The sequence below is a fragment of the Gorilla gorilla genome, chromosome X (genome assembly GCF_029281585.2).
Source record: "Gorilla gorilla gorilla isolate KB3781 chromosome X, NHGRI_mGorGor1-v2.1_pri, whole genome shotgun sequence".
Lineage (NCBI taxonomy): Eukaryota > Metazoa > Chordata > Mammalia > Primates > Hominidae > Gorilla > Gorilla gorilla.
This window is the reverse complement of record NC_073247.2, coordinates 145094496-145111807: the sequence shown is the minus strand read 5'-3', so window position 1 is coordinate 145111807 and position 17312 is coordinate 145094496. Positions and strand designations below refer to the sequence as shown.

At 40.2% G+C, this 17312-nt stretch overlaps 1 protein-coding gene across 1 annotated transcript in view; it reads left to right on the top strand.

Moving 5' to 3' along the window:
- GPC4 (glypican 4) overlaps nt 1–17312 on the top strand; it is a 114320-nt gene that overhangs the window by 63034 nt on the left and 33974 nt on the right. The window contains exon 2 of the mRNA XM_004064885.5: nt 12845–13003. Coding sequence (XP_004064933.1) covers nt 12845–13003 — 159 coding nt within the window. The remainder of the gene's footprint in view (nt 1–12844; nt 13004–17312) is intronic.

Here is a 17312-nt window from a genome sequence, read left to right as displayed (position 1 = left end):
CCTATGGCACATCTGTTGAAGTTCTAAAGTGAGAAGAAACATGGGTTGAGTTGATTTGCCTGATTTAGCATCATCTCTTCTGTCTTTTGGACTTGAGTTGTTCCAAGATAAGATTAGAGGACCTCAGAGATCTTGTGGTGGGGAGGGGGTTGGAGGAATTCACATTATAGAGTAAGAAGGAGAGAGAAAAAGCCTAGAGAACAACAATAAAATCCATGTCTGTTCATCTTGTAATTTTCAAGAGAGCGGAGACCAAGCCATTTGTATTTTCTGCACTGATGGATGGCATCTGGCACATAAGAGTCACTTGATAAATACTGCATTAAGCACCAACAATGTTTTTGTGTTGCCAAATCGGGTCAAAGGTTAGTTTGGGAGAAGTGAATCAAATCTTTGACTTAGACTTGGGGAAAATGTTAGGGCAGAGTTCCATTCCCAGATAATCTCTTGCAGTGGTCTAGTTGAAGTAACTAGTTCACGAAGTGGTAAATATACTGGATTTTCTAATCATAATGAATAAATCAAATATAGTTAATTAACAGGTCTGATTCTAAAGGAAAGGTTCTGAAAGGTGAGATTGGAGAATCAAATGATGTTAAGAAGCCACTAGGATAAGTCCCAGTCAGACCTGGGGTGCCTCACTAATAAAGGCAAGCTGGTAGAGTCTATAATAAAGGCTGAGGACATTGAAAACTTAAGCAAACTCAGTCTTCCAGGAAAGGCAACTTCGTTAAATAAGGGGAATCTGTGCTTTGCCAGTGACCTTGTGTTTCTCAAGTGGCTAATGCATATGTAGAGAATGGAAAACCAGTGCACGTGATCTATTTAGGTTTTCAAAAAGCCTTCTTGGTGGCGGGGGGCAGTTGATGGGGGGGTTCACACCAAGCCAAGGAAACTCAAAATAACTGGCACACCATGGAATTGTGGGACTGTTTCGTCAAATATTATGATTGACTTTGAGGCAGGAAACAAAGGGTAAGGGATAAACACAGGTAATTCTCTGAATAGCAACATAGTGGCTTTCACTCCAAAATTAGGACTGAGACAAGTTTTACTTAAAGCTCCAGGAACTGACCTGGAAGAGGAAGTACACATTGAAATCTTTACATTTGTCAACAAAACTTTTCTAAATAACAAAGAGCCTATTAAATGGTAATAAATTGTAGGGCATGTGGCCCAGGTGCTAGGGCTTTAGATAATGGGTGAGGAGGAGTTTTTGTTTTTGTTTTGCTTTTACTGTAAATGGCATGCTTCATATTGCATAACATGCTGCTTGAAGACTTCATGGCCAGTTGCGAGGGTTGAGGAAACTCAGCCTTGCAAAACGATGGGGAGTATGAGGAGGGCTCTGCCCCTCCCTCATCTGCCCATTCCAAGGTTCAGAAGAATTTTTCTCTCATGTTATAAAATTAACCCCTGGTCAACTGTGGCTCATGTCCATATCCATAGGAACTGGGACTTATTAACAGTCCTTCAGTGCAGATCTGTATCAGAGTAAGCCGTAACTTAACTATGACCTTTAGCAAGAATTTTGTGGAAGAGGGTTTTAAAGGATGTAATTAAGCACAAACATTAAAAATGTAAATCTTACTTTCCTGTGCACCATTTTATTGATGCCTAGCTAGAATTTTGAGGAATGGTTTGCATGGATCACTGTTTTTTGTTTTTTTGTTGTTGTTGTTTGTTTGTTTCGTTTTGTTTGCAGAATGAAACATTCCCCCCCGCCCCCCACTCCAAGGCTTGAGTGCAGTGGCATGATCATGGCTCACTACAGCCTCAGCCTCCTGGGCTCAGGCGATTCTCCCACCTCAGCCTCCCTGACTAGCTGGGACTACAGGTGTGCGCCACCATGCCTGGCTAATTTTTAAATTTTTTGTAGAGACATGGTCTCACTATGTTGCCCATGCTGATCTTGAATTCATGGGTTGAAGCGATCCTCCCATTTTGACCTCCCAAAGTGCTAGGATTACAGGCATGAGCCACTGTGCCCATCCCAGAATCATTTTTCTTTATGTGAGGAAGTGGACTTTGCCATTGGTGGGTTTACATAAAGGCTTTCTAGATAGCCATTTGGAGAAATATCTTTTGGAGAATTAATGATGAATGAATATGTTATTCTTCTGGTATATTTTTTCTAGACAGTAAATTTACTGAAAACCTCTTACCACACTGTATTTTGCGGGGAGAAATTTTGGGTATATTGTGAAAAGGAGGGTTAAGAGAAGCTAAAGACAGCTTTTACCTTCCCTTTTGTTTAAGCTGAAAGCAATTACTAAAAAAGAGAAAATAATTTGATGTTAAAAATTGTCATGACTCGGCCGAGTGCAGTGGCTCATGCCTGTAATCTCAGCACTTTGGGAGGCTGAGGGGGAGGATTGCATGAGCCTGGAGTTCGAGACCAGCCTGGGCAATGTAGTGAAACCCCATCTCTGCAAAAAATACAAAAATTAACCGGGTGTGGTGGCACATCCCTGTAGTCCCAGCTACTTGAGAGGCTGAGGTGGGAAGATCACTTGAGCCCAGGAGGTCGAGACTGCAGTGAGCTATGTTCACGCCACTGCACTCCATCCTGGGTGACAAAGCGAGACCCTGTGTCTCAACAACAACAATAAATTGTTATGACTCACACAATCCATGAAATGTATGTAAAAAGGCAGACTTTAATCATTCAGTTAGAGCAAGTGTCTGAAATGTCTGATATCTGTGAGCCTCCCCACTCACCAACTGTATTTTCTTCTACACTTGCAGCAAATTCAGCTGTTAACCATTTCGGATATTCCTGTGAATTCTAAATGGCTGTGGCAGGCTATCTGAGAATGAGATTCCCAGGATCTTCTTTAGAGATTATTTGGAAATAATATGGAAAATCATCTGCTGTTGGAAGTCAGTGTTGATTCAGCCCCCAGGGGAGGAGGAAAGGGGTGTGTCTGATGTCTTCCTGAGGATACCTTCTTCCTTTTGCTTTCTCCGAGGTCTTCTGTGATGGTGTGCAGGAGACTGCCCACTGGGGCAGTCACTGGAGATGCAAAGAAAGGGCAAAGTGCTGGCGGCTAGCCCTCCCCTACTCTGGGAATCACCATGACCTTCCAAGCCAGGTCTGATCAGCTGTCTCAGAGATGGCCCTGCTAAGGCCTTGGTCTACCAGCTATTATGATGTGTGGCTTGGGGATACAGGTTCCAGAGGGAAAAAAAATCCTCACCAATGGCGTTTTCTGTCTAGGCTGCTTTTTATTCATAGCTGAATGTATCACTGGGGCTCTAACAGACGTGATCAACCCTGGGAATCTCAGTCTCCATACAGTCTCTCATCTCACTCTCTGTAAAAAGAAAACCTCAGAGTTAGGGGAGTGGGAGTATGAGAAAAATTCACCAATAAAACAAGAAGGACTTTGAGGAGAGTTGTGGAAATCTTAATTTCATAGGCACTATGTAACAAACACCTTCAAAGTCTGTGTATTTGTTTTTCTCTTAAAGAGCTTGAAACTCACATGTGACTCCTTCATATCACTTGAATGAATATGAAATCCGTAGAGGCATTTGGAATCATTTATTTATCCCTAGGCCTTCTGTTAAATTATGAGCCTAGTGAAAATCATAATTGCTACTTAAGAGAAATTCTCAAACGATGCTACCAAGATATGTGCACCTGAATTATTGACAGAAAAGATCTCCTTTGTTAGTTGCAAAACAAGTAAGAGAGCTCCATCTTTTCCTGTCTGCTCCTTGCTATCCCGCAAGGTGCCCCAGCACACTTCTGTGAGCCTTTTATTAGCACTGCTTAGAAAGTATTTACAGGAGCCTCAGAATTTTTGGAGAGTTTTGAGTTAATCACTAGTAGTATTACTATTCCTTTTGAGTCCTGGAGGTAGTGGTTGTAAATGTGCAAAATAGATGCAGTTGCTTCAGCTGCTCAGAAGTGATGGCAACACAACATCAAAGTGTGCATTTCAGGCCATTCACTCGGTTTGGTGTGCCTTAATAAACCTTTGGTACAGTTAAAATGGGGATCTAAGATTGTCAGATATTAACCTTGGTTGACAATTTGCTTATCATTTAAAAAGCAATAAGAAGCCTTGATTGATTTCTGTCTGGAGTGCAGTTTAAAGCTGTTATAAGCTCATTGAAATGAAGTGTAGAGTTTTAAAGTAGCAACCCTAACTCTTCCAACTACACTTACATAAAGTTATTCTTAGAAAAATATAATAAAACTGATTATTGAATGTATGTGTTTCTGACTGGCCTTCTCTATACTACCTTGCAGGATTAGTGGACCTAGAAATAATTGGCAGTCTTAAGCCCTCCAGAGCTATATTTTGGCAAGGTTTTGCAAAATGCTAACTGGCTGCATTTCTCCTACTGATTGGTAGGTGATCTCAAATCATACATCTGCATAATGACTGTAATTTACGTGCTTTGTTATTAGGTCAGATGACTCCAGGCTTTGGATGCGCATAGCACATTTTATGCAGCAATTTCACTCCTTTTTGGAAGGAGGGAGGATGGATTAATGTACACGTCCCCCCAACTCCCTGGAGTTATTAAAAACCTTTAGAGATTTTCTTTCTTTGTTCCCATGAAGCAGAGCATTGTATGTTCCTCATGGGGTCTTAGGTAGCTTAGAGGGGCTGGAGTTATATAGCAACCTGCGTTTTAGTTCACTTTGTGGCTACATGAATTTAGATCTAAGAAATGAACAGAAACTATTTTGGTAATGCTTTAGACCCACAGCAAGGAATTATTTTACGTTTCGAACAATAAAAATTAGAAAAAGAGTAAAGTAGCAATTGAGGGATTAGGAAAATTGCTCCAGCAAATAATAGCTTAATACAGCTCCCCAATATTAGAATTACATCAAGTATTTATATTTTTGAAAGCATGATGAAAGTTTTTCCCCGCTGGCCACATGTATTTATGCTTTTTAATTTGAAAGCCAAGACTTGCTTTTCTTTAAAAAAAAAAAAAAAAACTTCTAATAGAAGAGTTTTAGATTTACAGAAGTTGGGAAGATAGCACATAGACTTTCCTATATCTCACCCCCAGTATCCCGTTATTAACATGTTACATTAGGGTGGTATATTTCTCATGATTGATGAACCAATATTGACGCATAATTATGAACTAAAGCCTACACTTAATTCTGATTTCCTGAGTTTTTTGGTAACTGTCTTATTGGGATATAGTTAATATAACAAATAATTCACCTATTTGAAGTGTACAGTGACTTTTAGTATATCTACAAGGTTGTACCTCCATCACCAAAATCAATTTTTCATCACCCCCGAGAGAAACTCCGTACCTTTTAGCTGGCATCCTCACTTTCATTCTTTCCCCTCTCCCCCAGCCCTGGGCAACCAAGAATCTACATTCTATCTCTAGATTTGCTTATGCTGGACATTTGGTATAAATGTGGATTTTTTTCACTTAGCAGTGTTTTTGAGATTCATCCATGTTGTAACATGTATCTGAATTTCCTTCCTTCCAATGGCTGAGTAATATTCTATTTACAGATACAGTAGACCACATTTTGTTTATCCATTCATTTGCTGATGGAAATTTGGCTATTATGAATAATGCTGCTATGAACATTTGCATACAACTTTTTGTTTGATTTCCTTAGTTTTTTCCCCACAATGTACTTATTCTGTTCCAGGATCCCATCCAGGATATCACATTATATTTCCTCATCATGTCTCCTTAAGCTCCTGTGGCTTCGCTTTTGATGGCCCTTTGAATCCCTTGGTTGATGGCTTGGTCGCCATCAGTTCACCATCACATATGCATGCCGTTCAGCTCCTTGATGTGCCCTATTTCTACATCTTTCTGAACTAGCTAGAAAAGAAAAGTTTGTTAAAAGAAAAACTTTGGACATGAGGCAGGAGAATAGGGTCTGGAGGCAGGGAACCTGAGGCTGATTCATGCTGACTTCCTATAACTAAATTGAAAGGAAAACCCCAACTTTCCACGCTTAAGTGACAAAAGGACCAGAGGCTACTTCCTTTGCAACACCATGCCCCGCCCCGCCTTCCCCCTTTTTCTGCATGGCAGAAGGAAAATTGAAAGTACCTCTGATTGGTTGCTTTCCCAATCAGACATTTGCATAGGAGTGTAACTTTGTAACTTCATTTTAGCCTCTGATTGCAGGCCACTACTTCATTTGCATGGGGTAAACACCAAGTGGCCAATCGAAACCTCTAGGGGGTATTTGGACCCCAGAAGATTCTGTAACTGGGGCCCATGAGCCACTGCTTGGGTGGCTCCCACCCTGTGGAGTGTACTTTAATTTTCTGTAAATCTCTGCTTTTGTTGTTTCATTCTTTCCTTGCTTTGCTGTGCATTTTGTCCAATTCTTTGTTCAAAACACCAAGAACCTGGACAACTTGCAGTCAAGACCCTCTACTGGTAACAGACAAATTAATTTTAACAGAATTTAACTGAGCAAAGAATGATTTGCAAATTGATCACCCCTCCCCACAACCAGAATATGTTCAGAGGGATTCCAGTACTGCCATGTAGTTGGAGAGGATTTATGGACAGAAAAGGAAAAGTGACGTACAGGAAACGGAAGTGAGGTACAGAAACAGCTGAGTTGGTTACAGCTCAGTGATTTCCTTATTTGAACATGGTTTGAACCGTTGGCCACCTGTGATTCGTGCAAGAGCAAGCTACAGTCTGTTTACACACCCAGTTTAGGTTACAGTTCACTGTGTACGGGGAAACCTTTAGACCAAACTTTAAATGTGTAAGGAGGCAGCTTTAGGCTGAACTTAACAAGGTGCTGCTTTTCTGGCCCCCCTCCCTCACCTAGTACAAGTTGTCAGAAATGGTTCTTAACACGAAACTTCAGTAGCTTATCAGAGCATAAGAGATGTTCATTTCTTTCTTTGTTTTGCAATTGTACTGTCTTACATTTACATAATGCCTCCTTGTTTTCAAAGGGCTTTTTTCGTTTTAAGGTTCCAGTGGATAACTGACTTTCCCAAGAGTCTTTACCAAAAGCTTCCCAATCATGTAGAGCTGGGCTTCAAACCCATATTCCTGACTTCTAGATCAAACTTAATTATCCCTAGACTGCTGCTGTTATCTCTGCAGAATAAAAGAACCAAGTAGTTTTAAATATTTGGAACCTTTTAAATTCACTCCTTAAAAAAACCCCTTGTAAAGAGCTAAGTTTTCTTCATAACTCAAGTGAGGCACTCTTCAAGAAAGGCCAATGCAAAATCATAGTCTCTTATGTTTGCACTTTTCATAGTGCTTTCCAGTCTGTTCTTCTCAAATGTTCCTCACTGCGGTCCTTACCCTTAAGGAACAGTTTGTCTCTCTTATTTACCATAGGCATTTGGTTGCTTTATTGGTAAAATTAGTCCGAGTACCAAGAGTGTCTGCCTTAAAAATCCCACTGGTGCAGGCAAAGCCTGGGTTCTCTACCAGTGTCTTGCAATGTTTTCTGGCTCTGTTTTCTCCATTTAGGACACTGGGGGGGAGTAAACACTAGAGATTTTCTTTATTTCCCGCAGGTACAGAAAGAAAGCTGACCCCTAAGTGGTAACTACCAGTATTCCTCTATTACTGCCCCACCTCCCAAAAAAGTGCGAGAATTGGAGAGACACTTTCTTGGCATCTAGTTGGATTTCTAAATGTGTTTTCTGAGAGAGATATAGAAAATGGTTGTTAGACATAGTTGAAAATAGTCGCTGGGCGTGGTGGCTCACACCTGTAATCCCAGCACTTTGGGAGGCTGAGGCGGGCAGATTACCTGAGGTTGGGAGTTTGAGGCCAGCCTGACCAACAGGGAGAAATCCCGTCTCTACTAAAAATAAAAAATTAGCCGGGTGTGGTGGCGCATGCCTGTAATCCTAGCTACTCAAGAGGCTAAGGCAGGAGAATTGCTTGAACCCGGGAGGCAGAGGTTGTAGTGAGCTGAGATCGCGCCATTGCACTCCAGCCTGGGCAACAGGAGCGAAACTCCATCAAAAAAAACAAAAAAACAGAAAGAAAGAAAGAAAGAAAATAAAGAAAAAAAGAAAAAGAAAGAAAGAGAAAATAGTCAAGTTAGTAGTAAATAAGCTGAGGGCTGGCCTGAGAACCTATCTACCATTTATAACATTTTCTATGGGAAGCTGAGTTATGAGCAACTGAAAATAAACGAACATTAGCCGCACCCCATTTGTACATCAGAGGCAGCCTTTGGTGAGAGGAGTAAATGAGATAAAATGAGAAAGCACAGTTTCAGAGATTGCCTCAGAGCGCTGTTAAATGATAGAATAGATTCCTCATATTCAATGCCTACTTCTTTAACCATTGATTTGAAGTGCCTCAAAAAAAAAGAACCAATACACACTCAGCAGGATTGAGAGTAATTTATTGTGATTGTCTTTGTTCAGCTTTGAAAACTAAGGCATTGATATTAAGACTAAAGAGAAATTACATAGAGCTGGTGTGATTGAAAAAAGTTTGGCTCTTTCGAGTGATTTTTTTTGTTTTGTTTTTCATGCCAGAGAGTTAAGCTTTAAAAGCACGCTTCATTGAATCCCATCCAAGCCTCCTAGGACAGGGCTGGGGGACCTTTTTTCTATTGAGGGCCACTGACCCACAAAGAAAAAAACTAATCAAGGGCCATGTACAAAAAGCAACTTAATTTAGGTGCTTCCTTGGAAAACCATAAAGCATTGAATTCACCTGCTTTTTAAATTAAGAACAAGGGATTCTCAACAAGTACAACAAATAAAAAAACCCCTTCAGTTTCATATTATGCACCACTTAAGAGGTGGGGTGGGATAAGAGAGAACTACATGGTTAGAGTGAAAAGAGAGTGGAAAGCAGACAGGAGAGTCTTAAGGGACTAGAAGCGATACATGAAGAAGAAACTGTATGTCAAGAGTCATGGAAGCAGGAGATTGAATTAGGGAAATAGGGGAGAGAAATGGCAGTTGTAGATCATAATCTACTATTCACTAAGGTAGTAGACTAACTGGTCAACTGCTATACTCAGCTGTTCCACAGCTGGAATTCAGAAGCCTTTCTGACAACAATTCTTAAGGAAGGGTCAGAATCACCTAGAGCCCTTGTTAAAAAGTGCAAGTGTCCAATGCTACCCCCACAGTGGCTGTCTACCTGTCCCATCTTTATTCTGTTGTCCTCGTGTTCAGCTCTCTCAGCCTAAAGGAAAAATTGTGGCATCTTTCTTCAATGAGAAGAATATAAGATCACCGGGCTTAGAAATGAAATCTCCAGAAAGAAAAGATTTCTCACTCAGACACAGCATTTTAGAAGCAGTCTCAAACACATAAGACAGAATGCCTTTCAAATAATATGCACGCCCTAGCCTTCAAAATAAACCATTTTGGGTGCTTAAAGTAGAAATATTCAAGTTAAAAAAAAAAACTTAATTAGTTGCTCAAGTCTTCAAAGATTTTTTACCAGAACATGGAGCTATAATTTCATTTTCAAATGTACTCAGACTTGTCCTCCTTTTCCTCCCTGTGCTTCTCATTAGCACTAACTAGTTGTGGCACCGAATCCCCAGTAGCCCAAGAATGTCTTGGGGTTTAATTCACAAGTGTGTCTTGGACTACGTGTGTCACAGGGCTTTTGGCAAGAATGTCAAATTACATTTTCAAGTAACGCTTTTTAGAAATGCAGACAGGATAAGTGGTGCATTCAGGGCTATATGGCCCAAAGTGTGAACTTTGCACTGAGGGGCAGACGACTTTGCCAGCAGAAACATTAGCCAAGTATCTACCCTGTTGTTGTCCTTTACATAAGGCAAGCCTTTCACCATTAGACAAAATCTTCCCGGAAAGATCTCTCTGAGATGAAAGTGCACTATTTTTTTCTTTTTAAAATTAGATATTGCAGGCCGGCCATGGTGGCTCGCGCCTGTAATCCCAGCACTTTGGGAGGCCAAGGCGGGTGGATCACCTGAGGTCAGGAGTTCGAGACCAGCCTGGCCAACATGGTGAAACCCTGTCTCTACTAAAAATACAAAAATTAGCCAGGCATGGTGGTGCACGCCTGTAATCCCAGTTACTTGGGAGGCTGAGGCACGAGAATCCCTTGAACCCAGGAGGCGGAGGTTGCATTGAGCCGAGATCACGACACTGCACTCCAGCCTGGGCAGTAGAGTGAGACTCTGTCTCAAAAAAAAAAAAAAAAAATAGTGCCAAAACAAAGACGTGCCCCAGTGTTCCAGTATCAGCAAGTCTCGATAAGGTTCTGCTTGAAGGTCACTGGTGGAGATGAGATGGGTGGAGTGCATGGGCCACTCTGGGCCTTTTATGTGTGGCAGTGTAAATGGTGCCATCCACTCGGACCAGGTTACTAGGAAAACTTTATTGCTGCTACCCGTTTTTGAAGGGTGTATCCTTAGTATAAATTCCCTGTGGGTGAGTTTAAACCTGTCAACATCTAGCACCTTCTTCAACAGAGAAAATTATTATTTCCTGCTGTCTCTTAGTATTTTCTTGCTTTGAGGTGTATGTGTGTGTGTACGCATGTGTTTGTGCATGTACCCATGTACACTGGGGGCAGGGGAAAAGGATGGGTACTTTTCTGTGAACTTAGAAACCTATTTTGATAGGATCCAGTAAGTGACCCTTTATTAGGTGTGAACCCTGTTAACATTAGGTGAGCATAGTTTATTTTCCAAACTGACAAGTTATTTTGCCTTGAAAATTCATGCATACCACAATGGAATCTTTGCAGGTGCTTGTAAAAACAGCCTATCCTATGATGAATTTTAGCTTATAGCAATCTTTAAAAATTTTATTTAAAGTCTTTATTATGAAGTAATTCATTTAAATCACCCTATGTGGGTTCTCATTCTGAGCATTCCAATTCATTTTCTATAGGGGGTATGAGTATAATATGTATTATTTAATATAGTGACAGCACTGTACTATTTAGGGGCCTTCATATTGTTTTATGTGTTAAGATTGTAATGGAGGGAACCCTTACCTCAACCCTGAAACCAGGAGACAACTGAATCTTTCTGTGTTAATTATGTGTCCCAGTACCGAAGGCCTGCTGTGAACTTGTTAAGCCAGTGAAGAGGGAGTTTTGTTTTTGGTTGTAACAAAGGTGTTTCCATAAAACCGAGCCTTAGCAACCCCTCTTCTGTCACTAATGAGATCTAAGATATTCTGCAGCCTCACAGCTCTAAACTTGATTACACAACCTTTTTTTTCCCCTTTTTTTCTGTTATTAGAATTATTTATTGACCAAGGTTTTCAGAAATGCCAAAATAAACTTTTAGCAGTTTCTGGATGAGGAAGTTATTTGAAGATTGTTGCTCTTTCTGCCTTCCTTACATGGTCCTTTAATGCTGCATACTCCCCTTTTTTGGGGGCAGTAACATTCTCCCTACTTTTTAACTGCCAGGAAGGAAGAATGATCGGGAACATATATGATTATATAATTATTTGCATATGTGCAGTTGACAATCTAGTGTTAGTCAAATAAATTGCCAGCTCAATTTTGTCTGAAATACCCTGCTACCCTAAAGCTGCTTTGATATCTCCATTAGGTGAAGCCCTATTTCCTGTAAGTACACATGGCCAAGAAGCAGCAATGGCCAGCTCATGGACCATTTCGTTTTCCATGATTAGTGTTGTTTGAATGATTAGCTTTTAATTCCCTATCCCTTTGTTGATTGGTCACACTTACCATTGACAGGTTCACATGTCTTCAGTATACTCATTCCTGAGTTCCTCAGATCATCTCTGTTTTCAGACCCCTTTTGACTTGCATAGAACACGGACAGCAATAGCAGAAGGAACAGTGAAAGTCAATCCTTGTAAACGTGTACAGAATTATACCACACCAATTAATATTGGAGAGACTGAAGTGATAGTAGCTAGTGGGGTTTATTTTTGAGTGGCATTGCATATTGTGGTCATTATAAGGGAAGAGACATCGTCTCTTCAGAGCACAATTTTGTTCTGTGACAGAGGAGAACAAGGGGGAGATCTCTGGGGCATATAGAAAAAACCCCCCGCCCAACCCTCACCTCCAAACTGCAAGCCAAATGCAGTTGGTATAAGGGAGGGAGATACTTCATGGGTTGGGTTGCTGTGGAGTGATGTGTCTTTGACATTTCCCTTGACTCTTGGGGCTGCATCACTACATAAAGGTGTTTATTGGAAGTTGTTGGTCTATACTGAGATGATGCTACATACACAGAATCATAGGGTAGATATAGTCTCTGACATCTGCACAGAATACATTGGATAAAAAAAATCTTAAACTCAATGATTGAGGATTACCATCACCCCTTTGTGATTTCTCATAGGCTCAGATTATCCAGCATAAACCCCTATAGTTTCCTCTTTGCTGACAACCCTTGAAATGCACAAATCCCTTTGTTTCCCCACAGTATAACTATTGCACATGTATTTGCTCAGTTTTTGGCTGTTGTCACATATTTTATAAATCATTCGTCATTAAGGACAGTCTCTCTTGGAGTGTAAACTCCCAAATCTGGAAAAACTGTGTCTCGTTTGCATGACTTCTGCAGTATTTAGCATAGAATATGAGAATCTCTGGGAATTTATAAAAGAGACTTTAGTTGACACGGAATATTATATTGTTTATTGACTACACCAGTTTTCCTGTTGGTTTAGCCATCTCTCTGATTGGAAAGTTCTTTTGCTTTTTGGAGAGGGCTTTATTATTTTATTTTCTCAAAAAGGGAATGAATATTTTTAGACTTCCTGGAACTTGTTAGATACACATGATGCCTGGGCCTTTGCAGGAGCCTCACAGGTTGAAATGAACCTAAATCAAACCCTTCCCTCTCGGACTTCATGAATGATGATAGACATTGACTGTCCTACTTTTTATCCTGCAGGTGATCATTTGAAGATCTGTCCCCAGGGTTCTACCTGCTGCTCTCAAGAGATGGAGGAGAAGTACAGCCTGCAAAGTAAAGATGATTTCAAAAGTGTGGTCAGCGAACAGTGCAATCATTTGCAAGCTGTCTTTGCTTCACGTTACAAGAAGTTTGATGGTATGTTATTCAAGTCATATGTAAGAACCAGCAGTTAGGTCTGTACTGTAGCTTTTTCACAGCTCCTCTGCTCCCTCAGTGCTTAAGTTTTCTCCCAAGATGTTGTCCTTGTTGGATACCAGAGACGAGTTTACCCTGTAGCTTTATGGCTAGAACACTTCCGGATGCACTGGAATCTGTATGGTAGGCATTATGGAAATATGGTCACAAGGAGCCAAAAAATAGATTAGTTTAACTTAAATGCTTTGATTTATTTTCTTGGGTGAACACAGAATAGTGTTGTTGATGCAAGTCCCTTAAAAAAAAAAAAAGACCTCCTAATAAAAAGCAGGCATCTGAAAACTGTCTTAGTCAAAATAAAGAGAATTTACAGATGCTGGACTTCAAATTAAATTTCAAAATGGATCCCCAAAGACAACTAGAATTCCTAAAAGTTTTGCAGAACACAGGCAGGATTAAAGTTCTTGAGTTTCCATGCAGCAGAGACCCAAAAGTAGCTATTTTACTATAGTCTTCATTAAGCTGGGCTCCATCCAACCTCACATTAGCTGAAGCTCTGGCATAGTCTTTCCATGTAAAAGCCACGACAGAACCCATTCTAATCACCTATGCCAGACGTGGCTTCTTACAGGCACACTTTCTCTTAATATTGAAGAAATAGCCAATATGAGCCAATTGAGAGTGTACTTTGATCCTATCTGAACAATGGTACAGATAACAGACTTTAAAAAATAGAATATGGAGTCCAAAACACCTCAGGATTCTTTTCCCTGGTGCTGTTCACTCAGTTTGAAGATTTTTATGAAGTAGATTTAGTTTTAAGAGGAATGATTTCCTTTGTGCCTGTTTTAAAGGCCATTCTAATTACATAGTACCTTTGAAGCATGCTTTTCTTGACATTATGTGTGGTGAAGAAGTACAAGACAAATTTTCTAGATATGAAATGTCTTTGAGTATTTCTGCAAAGGGCTTGTTACCATGGTGAGAAAGTTAGACTAAATTAGATTTGATATAGCTGATAAGGCAGTCCTCAGTTAAAGAACAGGTTGTATTTCAAATGTTGGCTTTGAGATGTGTTATTTCAAACTTATAACCAATTTAATAAGTGTTAGGTTCCCAGGTGAGACCACAAAAGCATATTTAATCTATAATGTAGTTGAACTAAAACACTGTCTATGTAGTATGCCGTTGATCCTACCCATTTTTTCAAACACGCTATGTGCAAAATTATGTCTTAGTTCTATCACCTTTCCCTGGATGAATGGGAACAATTTATATATCTATATATCCTTCTTATTACCCATATCCCCCTACATATGTGCTGTAGCTGTTAAAAGTATTTAACAATATGTTAATACCATGTGAAAATGGGTGTTATTGGCAAAATCTATCATTAGACCTCCTCTGTCTCTCCTGATCACTGAATTATTAGTATTGAAAAGAATGGTGTTTTCTTGACCATGGCATTTCTCATTCAAGATAATAACCTAAGCCTTTTCTTTTACTTTGGGGAGAAAACTTAGAAAGCTAATTAAATGGTCATTTTTGAAAACTTAAGATGTTGATATTTAAAAATCACCGCTTAGGGGCTTCATAATGGAATTTAGAAGGAAAAAAAAATATGCTCTTTAGAAATGACTCTCCCGTTGGCAGCACAATGTAGTGGAGATAAAGTTGTTTCCAAGTTCCAAGGCCTTCTACTGCAAGTCACCTCATTTCTTGTTAGACTTGTATCTTCCTGGCAGGGAGCCCACAGTCATTGCCTGTGGGCCTACTGGTTTAGCTATTCTTTTCCCTTCTCGCTCCCCATGGTTTTATAGCACTACTATGATTCCAATGTGTAGTGTTTTGTTGTTGTTGTTGTTTTCTTCTTAAACCATACAGAGAAACTTTATCTGTAAGTGTTAACATTTGTTTTTTAAAAAGGATAGAAAGTTTTTCTTGCTCTTCCCTACCAGGCTTCACATTCAATAAATATGTTAACACTGTGCCTTGATCAGTTTCAAAACTTTAATGATTATGAAACTCCAGTGTTTTTTCTGACTTCAAATTAAAATATGGCATAGGCTGGGCATGGTGGTTCATGCCTGTAGTCCCAGCACTTTGGGAGGCCACGGCGGGCAGATTGCTTGAGCCCAGGAGTTCGAGACCAGCCTCAGCAATGTGGCGAAACCCTGTCTCTACTAAAAATATGAAAATTAGCCAGGAGTGGTGGTGTGCGCCTATGGTCCCAGCTACTTGAGAGGTTGAGGTGAGAGGATCACTTGAGCCTGGGAGTTCAAGGCTGCAGTGAGCCAAGATCGCGCCACTGCACCCCAGCCTAGGCAACAGAACAAGACCCTGTCTCAAAACAAATAAATAAAATAATATAATATAACATAAAATATGGGATAGACAATAAAGTTAGGGAACATAGATACAAGGTTTTTTTTTAATGGGTAGTAGCTGAAATGTACTTGATCTGGAGATCAATATACTGGAATGCTGGAATACTGGAATGCCAGAATACTTTGCACATTTTTTCCACGTTAGGTTACAGAAACAATGAGATAATTTTATATGGTAAAACCTTAGTTGACTGGTACCCACCAAATCATAGTCCCCTAGTGGGTGCTGCATTGATTGATTAATTTTTTGTTTGTTTGTTTGTTTTGAGATGGAGCCTTGCTCTGTTGTCCAGGCTGGAGTGCAGTGGCGCAATCTCGGCTCACTGCAACCTCTGCCTCCTGGGTTCAAGCGATTCTCCTGTCTCAGCCTCCCAAGTAGCTGGGATTACAGGCACACACCACCACGCCCAGCTAATTTTTGTATTTTTAGTAGAGACGGGGTTTCACCATGTTGGCCAGGCTAGTCTCGAACTCCTGACCTCAGGTGATCCGCCCACCTCAGCCTCCCAAAGTGCTGGGATTACAGGCATGAGCCACCGCGCCTGGCGATGATTGACTAATTTTTAAGGCTGTCAATTAGGACCTGCCAGTAATTCTCAATGCCTGCCGATCCAAGGGCATTGATTAACAGGCTATAGGATATGTCTTGACTCTCAGAAATTCAAGGGTGGATGCTTTGGTCAAAGAATTATCCAAACTATTATAATAGCTAAGCCCTGGCTCTTGGTGTGAATTGAAGAGAGAAAGTTGGGCAGACTAAAAAGATGGTGGTAGGGAACCAAGATGGAGCAGTGAAGTTGCACAGAGACAGCTGGGGACATATAGTAAGGAAATAGTAAAAGGACACATGGAAATATTATGGGTCAGGCAACTTCAAGGGAGTACCTTTTGTCATCTGCAAGCTTACAGTGTAAATTCAAAGTGGTGACCTTGACCCCAGACATCTTTGTCTATCATCAAAACCTGTCTATGTCTATGAGATACCACTTCTTTCTAAGGTAGAAATAATTACTTTTAAAGTAATTATTGAAAAAAAAACTTTTCAACAAAAATAAAGTTTGGGGGCTTGTAGAGAGTTAGCCTTCTGTTACCGGAAATCATCTCATTATCCCAGTTTTCCATCATTCTTCCTCAATTGATCCTGGTCAGGGTTCTAATGCCAGTTCTGACATTTTTATAGTCACTGGATTTGAGAGATGAGTCCCTTCTCCAGTTCCCTTACCTCTAAGGCCCTTTTTTATTCTGTACTTTTAATTTTCTATCGTTCGCACATCTCAAGAGACTGTACGGTCTATATCAGTTTTTAAGATATAAACTCGTGTGTGTGTGTGTGTGTGTGTGTGTGTGTGTGTGTGTGTGTGTGTTCAGATTTGGGTGACGTACAAGAGAACACTTCCTCCCCCTCAAAAATTATCAGATTTCTTATATTTTAAATCTATATCACTGAGTTTAAAGACTGGCCTCTGTGTTTTTCTATGCTGTCATTTTTTAAACCCACTTTTTAACTTAGGATGTTTAATACCAGAAATCTGTATTCTGCTGGAGACATAGAGCCAGATTGTGGTAGTGACAGAGCTAGCTGCTCCCCCTCTTGGCCAATTCTGGGAATTTTTTGATAGTAGAGCTGCTAATTAACTTAGCTGAATCAGTCATCTCATGAATATGCTAATCACATACTTAATTCAGGAGGGAGTTAGGGAAAATTGCTTGGCAAAGGGAATAGAAATAGAAGTGGGGCATAATCCGTGTTTTGGGACCACAGCATAAAGACCCGCCCCCAAATGCCTGGCATTTTGTGAGAAAATAGTTGTTTTTAAAAGAAGCATAGTTAAAATCCCAAATAGGTTAAGGTGATTACAGCTGCCATGTTAAATGTATTTCTGAATTACATAGTAAAAATGATGTTATAGCTATGAAGTAAT